The 14,678-nt window shown below is 36.3% G+C and overlaps 1 protein-coding gene across 1 annotated transcript; it reads right to left on the bottom strand.

The window, feature by feature from the left end:
- Positions 1–2,259: 2,259 nt before the first annotated feature.
- On the bottom strand, positions 2,260–6,029 carry LOC149375813 (uncharacterized). Its single transcript, XM_089596710.1, has 7 exons — positions 5,804–6,029; positions 4,090–4,365; positions 3,703–3,834; positions 3,204–3,330; positions 2,812–2,913; positions 2,470–2,660; positions 2,260–2,393 (listed from the first exon to the last, which is right to left on the bottom strand). The coding sequence occupies exons 1-5, from the start codon at positions 6,027–6,029 to the stop codon at positions 2,901–2,903; spliced, it is 774 nt and encodes a 257-aa protein (XP_089452836.1). The 3' UTR covers positions 2,260–2,393; positions 2,470–2,660; positions 2,812–2,900.
- Between the last annotated feature and the right edge of the window lie 8,649 nt (positions 6,030–14,678).

Genomic DNA, 14,678 nt, shown 5'->3' with positions numbered 1-14,678 from the left:
ATTAAGCAGAGGAGAGCGAGTCTCGAGATTACGTCGGTACGCCAGTCGGTTGAGGGCTAATCAAATTACAAGAAGTTAGTATTGCAGTTTATTATAATCCATTTATATTTTTTCATTAATTCAACATGCATAAGCATACGTGCAAAAATTGTTCTTATTTTGTTAAGAATATAATTAAAAAAAATGACATATGCCTCATAACTTTCAGTGCCTGTTTCACGGGCGAAAAGTGTAACCTCCCGCCTGCAAATGAGAAAAATTAATAAATTTTGTAGTTGGTGCTGTACATTATCAATATGTTATATGCGACATCTATCAAATATCTTTCTTTATACATCTTTAAAACAAGACTTGATTATTTTATGAAATTCCATTATAAGTATATTTTGTATATAATTTCTTAAGAAAAAATATAATATTACAATAAGGGAGAATTATATCTAGGGCTTTAGTATTATATCTCTGATTGCAGTTTTTAATACTCATACTCTCATTCCACCAAGTTTTTTTTTTCGGGAGATTAGATTAATTTAATTTATTTTTTTTTTTTTTTATTCGAACAATCAGTTGATTTTTTAGACAAGGGGGAGGGGGTTTCGCCCCTCCTACTCCCCAACGGGGGCTCGCTTCGCGGAACAAAAATCCCTTCTCTCGACGGAGGATTGACGAAAAATAGAATATGCACCACGTTCGGAGCTTACGGAATGCATTAGATTTCACGTGAATGAACGCTTGAGGCGAAGCCAAGACATTCTTAACCTCGCTTACTAGGTGCGTAGTGTACTATTTGTTTTGAGTCACTTTTATGTGCAGACTATGCATGCAAAATGATATATTTCTTACCTAGGGCAGAAAATACAGCTTGTGCGCCCGAAGGGCGAGTTTGTTGTATGTTTGTTCCCAAGGTGAGAAAGACATCTTTTGCATATACCCACAAGCACCGTCAGTTTCAGAAACGTTTTGGAAACGTTTCAACCGAGCCATTGAAACGTTTCAGTTAAGGTTTCAAAAACGTTTCTAAGACGTTTCCACAACCTTGAAATGTCCGGGGCCAAATTCAAGCACTGATGACTCATGTACGTTTCAGAAACGTTTCAAAGTCGTTTCTGGTGGGTTTCAGAGACGTTTCTGATACGTTTTCGAGATTCTGGGGTTATTGGGTTATTTTTTTGTTGAGTTGTCACGGAAACATTTCTGAAACGTTCCTGTAACGTCACATTTTCCAGGAAATGATGAAATCGATACATAAGGTAAGTTATTTGAATAACAACACGTCAATGAAGAGTATTTTTTGACTATAATTTATTGCATATTATTTTCCGATGTGGCTCTACTACGTACAGTCATACATTATTATTATGGAATCTAATTAGATTTTACATTTGTAAGTATAGCGCATACATTACTTTAATTTTTGTTATTGTTATTATTATTATTATTTTTATTTTTATATCATGATTGCATGAGCGTCCTAAGAATTATTAAGAGCCGCAGTATACGTGATTTTAAATTGAAAAAAAAAAATAAAGAAAAGTTAATGGAACAATCAAAATGTGTTGGATAGATAATGTCACTAGAACTATGAGAAACATGAAAATTTATGCATTTATAAAGCCTAGAACATATTGACAAGAACACGTACATAACAGCCGTTGATATAATTACTTACGAATACTTTGTAAAAAAACATTGATACTTCAAAAGTTAGGTAATATCACAGAGGCTGAAAAATATGAAAAAAAAAAAAAAAAAAAAAAATTGTTTATTATGCGTCATTAGATTCGTAAAAATCGCTGCTCTCGTCAGCTACCTCCGAATTTCAGCCATGAACCTCTTTCATATTCCTGCAATAAAATACGTGCCTATTGTAAATCAATCATTGATGAAAAATTTTTGTAGTTTTGATCGTAGGGTTTTTTTTTCTTTAGAGTTATAACGGGAATTTGTGAGAAATTCGGTCTTTTAGTCTCCGAACGTACATGCTCATTACAATAATTTGCTACTTACTTTTCTCTGACTGAGCTTAGCTGAAGTCTCCTTTTTGCCTGTTTCAACCATGTGCGCATCGTATCCTTGATTTTTTCGACGGTATAACCCTCATGCGCTTCGCCAACGATGTCTAAAAAAAGTTGTGTTGTTTGCATGAATAGAAATATTGGGTTATTGGACATTAGTACGCACTTTGAACGACAAAATATAAATCAAACAATGAAAATCCTTTGTTTCCGACCACATATCAGTTTGACAATGTTTTTCAAATCACCGAAGGCATGTTTTTTATTTCGCCCGTTGAAATTGCATTGACATGCCAGCTCTTCCGTCATTAAGGTTTGTAATACGTTCCTCACGTTCTTATGTCCATCCTTACCACCCTGACGTTTCAAAAATAATTTCTGAAAATAATACAATGACTGGTATTAAGTAATAGGAATTTTTTTGACGGTAAAATTTACGCATTTTCAAACTTACTATGTTTTTAGCCTTACTGCTATTGCTGTTAAACAGGGTAACTTTATTACAGTTTTCTAGTTGTGTATACTCCTTGAACGGAAATCTTGCTCCAGCCATCGTAACATTTTCTTCGCTGGATTCAAAAAATGACTTGTGCCCCTGCTGCTGGACTGTCTTGTACTGGAGTTCTAACATTTTTTGTCCCATGCCTTCAAATGATACACCGTCGCACATAGGATGGAAAGATATGAAAGAAAAAAGTTAAAATTATTTAATTAAAATGTTCGGTCAATGCACAATACACACACTTGTACATTCATCCGTACCCGCGACTTAAACATATACGCTTTTCATACCGACCTGCCATAAATAAGAACCTATCCATTTCGCTCATTCGACAGAGGTCTTCTTTTGACAGTTTCTTTGTGACAGTGTTGGTAGTACTGCTCTCAAAAGCGTGTTCTAAAAAAATTTCACATTGTTAGTTTTTCCGTTTATTTGTCAATCGTTTAAATTTACAAGTATTTAAAAAGTACCGAATGATCATTCTTTCAATAATAAAAATAAATAAAACAAGGGCAATTACTCTCAATCAACACATAACAAAAATAATGATTCTCTACACTACAAATAATCAGATGATCGTAAAAAAAAAATTCGTGTACTCATGTAAATTAGTAGAAAATATTTTGTTTTAATGATGGGCCAACAATTTTTCTGCCCATATTTAATTTTAATCTATTACAACCCACCTGTGGTGACTTTTCTGTGGCTGATTTTGGAGCACTGTTGGCATCGGGGTTCCATCGATCAAGTAATCTGACTTTCTCGGCCTCAAACTATCGGCGCAGTAGCTGTCTTCCACAGTATCAGAATTTCCTGCAAAATTGGAAAAAAGTCAGTTTGAACAAATTTGTACATTCGTATTAACAACTACTTAAATTATAATCTAAAGAGTTAAAAATACAATTATATTCAATCTGCGTTCAACCAAAAGATATTTACGTCGACTGAACAAAAAATCTAATGTTCGTTGTAAGAAATAAAAATAAATTACATATATATGTATGTATATGTATATATTAGACACACTGTAGAAAACAAAAATTCAACAAATTTCGCAAACACAAAAAATCTATCAGTCGTTTGATTAAAAAAAAAACTCCCAATTTTTATGGAACTTTAAAAAAAACATTTGTTGGGCCGAACATTATCTCTGCTCAAATTCAATTTCAATTGATTACACCCCACCTTCATTCACTTCTTTCTCTGACTGATTCTGATGCACTGTTTGCTTCGTGGTTCCGGCGTTCAAGTAATCTGACGTTGTTCTCGGTCTCGACTGATCGGCACAGTAGCTTTCTTTTGTAGCATTAGAATAACCTACGAAATTTGGAGAAAGTCGTTTTAGAATTAAAATTTTTTATAAGATCAACAATATAGCTTATTATTTACACAATTGAATAGTGTCATCAACACGGCACTTTCATTTATACGTTTATAGAAATTATTTTTACAATAGGTAATACGAAAATTAGTCCAGTGACTCCAACCACCATTAATACGGAATCCAAGTAATACGTATTGTTTTTTTCTTATTTGTTTTAATTTTTTTCATCCGCAAACGTTAAATTTTACCTGGTTCATCCGGGAAACTGGGGAAATCTACAACCTCGTTTGTCTCGTGACAATCATCTTCAGAGGCTGACGAGGCATCTGGACTACGAGTCCTTACTCGTTTGTACCGAGATTTGCCCACGTTGTTACTTTTTTCAATCTCGTCGGACGACTCCCCAATTTTCTTTTTGTGCCTTGCACCTCTCGTATTTTTGTCGTTTTGCTCGAAAAAAGCATCTTCTACCTCGGAGGTGTCCAGTGCCACATTTGCTTTATCAACCGTTTCAGCGTAAGTGCCTGTTACATGATAAATGTCATAATTAAAAAAAAGTTACGAAATAATTGTAAATGTATTATTATATATTGAATTCGTATTTGTCGCGAACGACGAATCGTTCAAATAACCCACGATGTCCGTTTAACGAAAAAAATTTTATATAAAATTTTTAAATAATATTTATAACAGTTTTTTTATAAAATTTTACCTAGATTTCAAAATATACCCACGAAATTATTGAGAAAATCAGCGAAATAAAGTGTAAGCCACCTGCCTTCGCGCACAAATACTTTTATATAAAAAACACATTAACAGATCATCCGATAAAAAAAAAATTTGTTTTCATTATCACCTTTATAGAGCGTATATAAGTACACCGCTCCACAGCGAGTATGGGCACATCGTATCTGGCAGTGTATATATCTACACGTCCCTCCTACGGCGTGTATATTGGCCGCGAAACGCCAAATTCGATGTATGACATGTTGTATATATCGGATCTGGCATTTCGCGGCCAATATTATACACGCCGCGCGCCGTAGGGACGAGTATAGATATACACCGCCAGGCACGGTGTACCCGTATACGCTATGAGGCAGTGTAGATATACATTGCCGGTGACGATGTACCTAACCTATACACGCTTTATAGAAGTGATAATTTTTTTACGCGTATATATGTACACCCACATACACAAGCGAGCTTCCACCCTCCCCCCTTCCCACAATTTCACGACCATCAATGCCTGTCGATTGGTTTCGGCCTTGACGATGATAATTTTGATAATCACACTGGGAGCACTGTTGCTCGCGTCCGCCCTAACATATAAGGTTCATTCGGGAGCCGAGATTCGGCTTGAGCATGCCACCAGTTGTAATACGAACACACCCGAACTAAACAAAACGCCTAGCACGAACTGTCAGTTCTCGCGCAGCTTTTTCTCCCTCTCGCCCGCCTTTCCTCTATAGCTATCTCTCTCTCTCTCTCTCTCTCTCGCTCTTCGTCTTTTCCGATCTCCCGCCTCCCGCCTCCTGCCCGCCCTACCTGCACGTGTTCGACTATATCGGCTTTTGTTCACGATGTCATACAAAAACGTCTTCACGTGTTTAACTGATTATTATTCGCGCCACAACTATTATAGGCTACTTGTTAAACATGCACGAAATTTTAGGTGAATAACGACAAACATCCTTTGTAAACATTCTACACTTTTTTATGTCCCGCACGGCATACACTTCAAATGGCGTGACACACACACTCACAAACACACACACCTATATATATATAATATAAAAAGACTACGTTCACCATTTTATATTGTATGTTTCAGTACACTGGAAATAATGAATTATTTTCGTAGAAAGACGCATAATCTACATCAGCACAAAAATATTACGTTACCTCACTACCTTGCCTTTCCACTTAACAGCTATTTAACTGCGTGAATCAATTACTCACGTGCTGGGGCAAATACTCGCTGAATACCGAACCACTCCCAGTCTTCCCTTGGTGGGTCCCGATTTATGACAGCCTTCGTTAGCTTTACATCAGTCCATGGTGGGCATGGTGGCCAGGTGGCTTGAGTATTGTTGTTCTTCAACCACGAAGAAGGTACGACCTCCACGGAGTTATCAATCGAAAACTCCACAACGTAATAAAGAGGTTCATCGATTTTTATCGACATTTTTATAAGTACAACCGGACTTACTTTTCCTTACACCGTAAGTGCCTATCTCACGAGCGGAAAATAAAGAACAATCTAGACTGTTGTCAGCCGGCAAGAGAAAGAACAAAGAGATAGACGATGGAACAGCTGTAGCTATACGTGCACTCGCGCTCTTTGACCGAAACGGAGTGACACATGCAGTACAGTCACAGGAATACCGTCTTGCAGTCTATATAGCTTCGTGCGCATCGTATACCTATATTACTAGGTGTGTTGAATATACAAAATGCTGCGTGCGTGCGGTAGGGGAACTTTGCTCCCACCTCTCGACCCCCGACACTTGGCTGCTTCTACATAACGCGCTCTGTCTGAAGCTTAGTATCACGTCGGTCCCTCTGATGTTTTTTCGCCACTTGTGAGGTGTGAGTCATAGTTCTTCGTCCTTGATTTTGTTTTCTTTTTATACGTAACTATATCGTGTTGTTTACTGTTTTTGTTAACAGATACAAATTAAAATCGTTAGTGTCTACGTTTATATATTTGCCAAGATTGAAAATTGACGAGTAAAAATCTTTCGGCTTATGATAAACATTTAGTTGGTCCATTAGTGTTTTAAGAGTTTTCTTGTATCATTTGTGGTGTTTACGTTTTTTTTGTAAGTTTTAATTTGGCTGTGCCATTTCAACTTTACTTTGTCTCCGTGGAGTCACATCATTTTATAATTCTCATTGCTTTGTTGCAGATTTTTATTACTGCTATGGCATGTGGTCTAATATAATTTTCGTCTTTCTGCTTATAAATTCACTACGATTACTGTGTGGTGCCTGTATTCAACGTCGTGATCACTGTGAAATAGTAAGTTGAAGCTTCCCGCTTTCTCATAGGCTAAGTTTCAAAAATATCGCTGTAGCATGTTATTATTGTTATCGGCATAAGGTATAAAGTTTATTCTCAGTTGTTTCACAAGGGTGTTTTCACATACAATTATATCATTATATAGATTAGTCAGCCTGGTTAGCGTTAGTTTCCTTTTTTTGCACAAACAAAAACATGGATGAGAACAATTATTATTACTTTAGTCATTAAATTGAATGATAGTGAAATTGCAATGGTCAAAAGCAGGGCCAGACCGGCCTGGATGGCTTGTGTAGGTGGCAACAGCCTTTCCACACGCGTGGTCAAGTAGAGCCTAGAAGGTCAAAACAAAATTATAATATAGATGCAAAAAAGAAATTCTATTTAAAAATTTACTGTTTTTTCTACCTTATTCTACACGCTGTTTTTTAAATAAACTTATTAAAATCTTAAGTTATAGAATAAACCAGAAGTAGTAAGTTCAAAGTGTTAATTCATTTCGGGTTGAAACATACATTCAGGAATATGATCATTCAAATGTAAATCCGTCATAAAATATTGAATCGGGCTACTTTTTACGAAATCACTCAAGTCAGACAACAATTCTGATTAATAGTACTCTACAAGGATGCTGCAAGGGCCGCTAATGTATTGGACGTATTACTAATTACGTGCTGGTTGGGTGTCACGCGATTCGCTAGGCTTCTCAGTTTTTCAAACATAACCAGCTATACATTAACCTGGTCTCAGCAGTTTAGTTCGTTCACCCTTGAATGCATATATATATAATAGCATATAACCAGGGCCGGTTGAAGAATTTCGCCACTCCACGCCAAGATATGTCTGCCGCCCCCTGTCTAGCACAGTAAATTATTATTTACCAATTACCCCAAATCCCAAGCTTTTTAACCAGGTAACCCGGGGGACATCTATTATACTTATTACAATTTTAATGTAATAAATTATTTATTTAATAACGACCTAACTCAAATCCCAGGGTTTTTATCCCTTTCATCCGGGGGACAGCTAGTTATTAAAAATATTTTTTGAAGCGAAGTCTTTATGTCCCGCTCTGGGGCCAGGATCGAACTGTCAAAAACCGATAGAATACAGATTTAAAACGAACAGTACGCTTTCCCACTTCTCTCCGTTGCCGCAGCAGCAGAACACGTGCACATATACACAAACACACACACACACACACATTCAAACATTAATTGTTAATTTATTCATTGATAATTAAACTGTTTGATTATGTACATTAATAATTAATCATATACGTTGAAATTTATTTCGCACAAAATTCAAAGACTTTGAATGTTTAATACAAAAATTCAATGCAAACCAATGAAATCAACCAAAGCGGTTGTTTGAATGAAGGTTAGTTTAATAAGTAATAACTAGTTTATTATTTAAATTAATCATGATGAATTATTATTAGAATAAATGTTATTTTTATTTAAATCGTATAACCATTGCCAACAAATTTTTGCATGCTTGGCACATCAATGAAAGACGCCCAATATTTATTCAACGAGTTGTTATTATGGCTCAACCCATATTTGAAAACACGCGATATCTTTAACAGGAAGCCAGATAGACGAAAAATAACAATGTTTATGGGTTTTTTAAAGGGAAAAAAACATCGCTGCGCATTAATAGAGAGAAGTTGGTTTATGTACAAACAACCGCACTTTTAAATACTTAGAATGTATTTTTATGGACTTGAGGGGGAAAATTTTGGAAAGCATAATAGCATGTTTAGAAAATAATTTAAAAAATTCAAAATAATTTTCCATGGTTACGCGCACGTAAAACCTTTAAATATAAAAAATACTAAACATCTTGAACAAAAACCCAGATAGACCAAAAATAACTATTTTAATGGGCAAGAGCGGTGTTGGCTCAATGGTTAGCGTGCTAATCACAGAAACAACGCCGTTTGAGGAGTCAAGGGTTCGATTCCCGGTGAATGCACTTCGGATTTTTCTGAGCTGTTTTTCATCGGGAAAAGTACCCATGAACTCCGGATGGTTCGGGGCGGGTTTTTCCCTGGGATCTACTCCAGGTTTTCCCTTGCCCCACAGGTCTCCGGGCCTGGGTGAATGCGGAACAGTTGTTAAGGATTGTTAGGGATAGGGTTGTGGTACGTGAGGGTTTTGAAGGGAGTTTGGATATATTAGGATGGTGGGGACGGAACCATGTAGCGCCTGGATCCTAAAAGGGATCGTAAAAAAGGGCAGGTACCTCGTTGGGTAGCGCCCGGACGACGGGGTCCTAGGGGCACGAAGAGCCTGCGCACGGGGAAGTCGCCATATGGAAGGCCAGTTTCTGGGCCAATAGGCTGAAGTCGGGATATAAAAAAAAAACTATTTTTATGGGTTTACTAAAGGAACAAAATATCACAGCGCACAGATGGAGAGGTGTTGGTTGATATAAAAATGTAACCTCTAGTTTCAGTGTTTTATATTAATGTATATGGAATTCAAATGGAAAATTGTAGTGTACATTATAGCATAATTACAAAATTATTGCAAATGTAGATAAATCAGACTTCATCTGTTTTACCAAACTTAACCTTACAATTATATTTCAACTACCTTCGACGTTCTCACTTCTGCTTTTTATTACATGTGACGCACTCTATTTTTTTACTTTTCTCAACAGAAGTAGGATTTACGGATCATGACATAAATGTAAAAAAAAATTGCTTGTTTGTATAAATCATTGTTAGAATAACAACTTAACCTATATCCTAAGCTTTTAAACCAAGTACTCCGGTGGACAGTGAGCTAGTTAACAATATTTTACTTGTATACATCATTGATTGAACAGCAACTTTACCTATACCCTAAGAATTTTAACCCAGTAACCCGGGGGCCGGCGAGTTATTATTTTGTTTTACCAAATAAATAAATATCGTAACAGTACGCTAACCTAAATCTGAAGCTTTTTAACCCAGTAACCCGGGGGCAGCAAGTTGATATTATTTTTTAAGTTGAAAACTACTAAGTCGCTGTCCTCCGCGTTATTGGGTCTTAAAGCTTGGGATTCAGCTTAAGTTTGTTATTTAAGCAATAATCAATGTCAGTAATATATAGTAAGCTCGGAATCGGACCGCTGTCCCACGAGTTACTGTAGGTTCAAAAACTTGGGATTCAGGGTAATTGGGTATTATTCGTAAAGTTCTAGGGTCCTTGGGGTTATTTTATTAAGCTTTTGGTTTTTTAATTTTAATAGATACGTCTAGGGCGCTTCTTGCACTCTTTTTATGTATTTTTTAATTGTATACTATAAGTTCAACTTTGTCAGAATAAATCCATGAATCGTTATCTACATTTAGACTGTCCATAGATTTACATAACATATTTTGAAATTAAGTAAATCAACCTATACTATATATATTTATAAATGCAAAACATTACTGTTTATTATGTTTCATATTTTATCTATTATTTATTGATCATGGATGAAATCAACATTTATGCTTTCGAAATGTAGACTTTTAAGATTTTAATTTTGCGGTCTAATAAAGCAAGTAAGCAACACGATCTTTTAAGATATTAAAATTTAAATTGTGAATTGAAATCTCGGTTACAATTTTTAATTAAGTGCTAATTTAAAAACTAACCAATGTGGTCAAACATCGACGACCAATCAATTTGCGGTTTAAAAAGCGACTCATCACTTGTGTAAGATAGGATCTATATGTACACTAAATTTGAAATTCGCGTTCTTTGAAGGCAGCGACCAATCAAGCGCAAGCTACGTCATAGTCAACAGCCAATCCTATTAGAGGCTTCACTTTAAGGCCATCAAAATTTTAAGACAGGAAATTTTCGCGCACGATCGGTACGGCCAGCGAAAGTACTGCGCTCGTATCTTGGCTCTATTCGGAAATGATGTGTCGGTTAGTATTTAGGTTAGTACCTACCCCCACCTCTGGTTAACTAACGGACCCTGTGCTCGGACATAAAAACAATAGTTAACCAGATGATCGTCGTTTTGGAGCAAAGTAGCATGTATAGAGATATAAGATAATGACTTCTGGAGATATAAGATTATGGAGTGCCTATGCTATTCGCTCCGAGCCGATACAGAGGTTGCGCCCCCTCTAGCAAAAATCAGGCAAAATTTCTTGCATGTAAACAAACGGTTTAGAACATATATACATGCGTATAGCTGCTTGTGATTGGCTGAATAAGACAGCAGGAGAGGATCGTCGTTCTCTCTCTAGCCTGCCAAGTGCCAATCACAAGCAGCTGTACGCATGTATATATGTTCTAAACTGTTTGTTTACATGCAAGAAAATTTGCCTGATTTTGGCTAGAGGGGGCGCAACCTCTGCATCGGCTCGGAGCGAATAGCCTTAAGTAAAAATGTCCTTAGGAACATTTCAATGACCCTGTGTATATATAGGTATACTACGCAACGGTAGCCGGTAGCGTTCTCTGAGTTCTCTCTCTCTTTCCCGAGGACATTTTTACTTAAGGTTGTAGCATAGGCACTGCATAATCTTATATCTCCATCATGTGATATCTTCAACATTCATAATCTTATATCTTTATATTCTACTTTGCTCCAAAATGACGATCAGCTGATTAACTATTGTTTACATGTCCGAAGTCCAAACACAGGGTCCGTTAGTTAACCAGGGGTGGGGGTGAGTACCAACCTAAATACTAACCAACACATCATTTCCGAATAGAGCCCTTAACTCTCGACTCTTGATTTTTACTTGATGCGTCTCTGAACAGAGTGTTCTGAAGTAAATGCACGAAAAGATCAGTAGATTGCGGACGAGTTTGCAAAGGCTTTATTTACGAAATCGAGAGGTTTATGGCACGAGCTGAAGGCGAGGGCAGTAACGAGATTCGTAAACAAGCCTTTTCGAACGAATTACGCATACTATTTTTCCGTCTGAGAACCGAAAACGAAGCGGTGAAGGTGCGACTTGGAGGTTAGAAGACAGAAAAAATATGTTTAATCTGACCCCATCTCTGCTTGCCGGCTTCGCCGCCACCCACGGCTTGCCGCCTACACGCCAGTGCGTAGTTGGCGTGTGACTCACTGTGGCCCTACATATAGCTGAACATACTTAACAGCCATAACCTGGCTAATGTAGCACTGTATATTGGAAATCCAAAACGTCACGTGCCCTGTGTACAAATCTATGGTGAGAATATAGACTTGTGCACCATTGCATCTATATATATCAAGAGCGCGTAGTGGCTCAGTCGGCTAGGCGGTGGATTGGCATGCGGGAGACCGTGGTTCGATTCCCGTCTGGTGTGAATTTTCGGGCGAGCATCTAGCGTGATTTTCCTTTAGTGATGCTCCTCGAGAAGGTTGGGCGACCTTCTCGCAGTAAAGACTGCCCAAAAAACCTACCGTTCCTTTTACTGTTCCCTCTACTGTAAAATACCGATATTTAAATAAAGTTATTACTACCGTATATGGCGTAATACAACAATGTTGTCAAAACGCCATGTCTGAGCCTTTGGGCAATGATTAAAAAAAAGCCGCCACCAACAAATTAGCACAAAGCTTTCTTAAACATTTTTTTTGGACATTTTTCATTTATTAATTTAACTTCAAGCTCTGAATTATCAAAATCTGTTAACAGGTCGGTAAGTTAAAACTAATTGTACGAAAATAATATTTATGTACTTCGTTAATAAAAACAGAGCGAATAAAATATTAGGATTACTTCAAATGAAAAAAATAACGGTTGCATTTAATCCTATACTACTAAGTACAAACATTTCTGTATTGCTGTCTTATAATGGAAGCTTTGTATCGGCGATGAAAAAATTTTTCGTAAAAATATGATATAAATGTCTTATATGGTATCAGGATTCAAAAAATGCAATTTAAAAAAAATGTCCGTCTGTGTGTGTGTGTGTGTGTGTGTGTGCGTGCGTGCGTGTGTGTGTACGTAATCAGTCATATCTCAACGACCCAACGGCCGATTTCAATGATATATACAGGGCTTAAAATTTTCGTATTCACTCCCACATAGCAGCTCGGAAAAAAAATTAAAGTTTCGTACCTTATTAAGGTTAGTATATCAATTTTTCGATTTTTAAAAAACAGTTTTTTGATATTTCTTGAATGAAAATTTTTCAATTCAATTTCAAAATAAACTTAACTTTGTAGGGTACAACAACACCTTCATTCCCCATTTTGGATTGTGGTGATGCCTTATTTCGTTGTGTTTTTGTTGAGGAAATACTGAATAAAAATAAATGAGTTGTAACGTATCGTCTTGTTGACATATCTCGAATATTTAGGGCTTACATTTTCTCATATTTTGTATTGATGTAGAGGCTTGGAACAAACATAGAAGGTTTATACCATATTAAGGTTGTTATGACATTTTTTTGATTTATTAATAACGGTTTTTTGGCCTTTCTTAAATGAAAATCTCCTGAACCAATCTTAAAAATGGTTGTATTCCTTAGGATTTAATATTACCTACATTCTACACTTTGATTTGTTCTGATACTTTGTTTCGTTCTGTTTTTATAAACGATATACAATTTTTTTTTTTAATCAGTGATAACTTGCTGTTTTGTCGAAATATTTTTATTGTCTATTGTTAAAAAATTTTTTTTTCGTAGCTGTACAGTGGCTCAAACGAAAAATTCAAATTTTATGCCTTATTAAGGTTGGTATACCAATTTTTCTATTTTTAAAAAACGGTTTTTTGATATTCCTTGAATGAAAATTTTTCAATTCAATTGTAAGTGCGAAAGACGTATAGGTAAGATACGATCTTGTAAACAAAGCAGCAGATAGAAAAAGCAGCACTACAACAGTGCACCAACGCAAAAAAGCAGCACTGCAGCAGTATCGCTCGTTACTGTTGACTGGATAAAGATTTTGAGTCCTACCAGGGCTTAAATTGAAGCTCGTGATAAGAGTTTTCAATTGCTATTATAGAAAAAAATTATAAAAATTTCTGGGTTAAGTTACGGTTGAAAAAGTAAATTCAAAATTTTATCGAAAACGCAATTGTTTTTATTTTGGAAGCGCTCAGATTTGTTGCCACATCTATTTCTAGGCTACAAAAAACAGAATATAAAAAATAATTTGTCTAGAAGATCGCAATGTTCACAATACTCTATTGTCTTACAGATGGGCAACGATGTACAACGTCATGGGAAAAAGTGGAGGTATATTGATTCGTATAGCTCTAGACACGTACGACGTCGTATTCAAGAAGAAACTGATCAAGCAATTATCGAAGGACAAAATACTTTTTTATCAACTGTTAATAAACGTCAAGATAACATGGAATGTTTAGAAATGGAGGTCGGTTGAGAAAGTACATCAGGAACAATTGACAGCTACTCTCCAACATCATACACAAATTATCATTTTGATCCAAGCTGCTTTGAGGCTATCAATTTGATGCAGGAGAAAAGTAATAGGGCCCTAGTTGTCTAAATACTGATTGCGTTAGTAATCAGCCTGAGACTAGTTACGCTGAAAATGAGAACGTCCCGAGAAACGATAATAATGAGGACAATGACTTATATTACGATTTTCTTGATGCTGACATGCTGGATGATTCATACGAATATCGATACAGCGATGACGAATATGATGATTATGAGGAAGGCGAAGATACTGAACGTTTTACGGATGTTGCAAAAACCAGTAATTCGGTGAGTGAATTCGTTGAGAAATATACATGCAGTATTTATAAGCCAAATGATGTGGAAACAGTAACCGAAGCCATTTCTAGTACATTGAAAGCCATTACGGGCCGATGGGCTGTAAAAAATAATATAAGCCATAGCGCTT

Source organism: Copidosoma floridanum, unplaced genomic scaffold (genome assembly GCF_036245765.1).
Source record: "Copidosoma floridanum isolate Cflo_tuat_1 unplaced genomic scaffold, Cflo_Japanese_pri ptg000004l, whole genome shotgun sequence".
In the NCBI taxonomy this organism is placed as follows: domain Eukaryota; kingdom Metazoa; phylum Arthropoda; class Insecta; order Hymenoptera; family Encyrtidae; genus Copidosoma; species Copidosoma floridanum.
The sequence above is the reverse complement of the archived record's forward strand: the minus strand, read 5'-3'. Positions and strand labels throughout refer to the sequence as shown.

Coding starts and splice junctions, on each gene's coding strand:
- LOC149375813 (XM_089596710.1), bottom strand. CDS start 6,029: ATGTCGATAAAAATCGATGAACCTCTTTATTACGTTGTGGAGTTTTCG. Junction 4,366..5,803: donor GCGAGTATTTGCCCCAGCAC/GTGAGTAATTGA, acceptor ATCATGTAACAG/GCACTTACGCTGAAACGGTT. Junction 3,835..4,089: donor CAGTTTCCCGGATGAACCAG/GTAAAATTTAAC, acceptor CAAATTTCGTAG/GTTATTCTAATGCTACAAAA.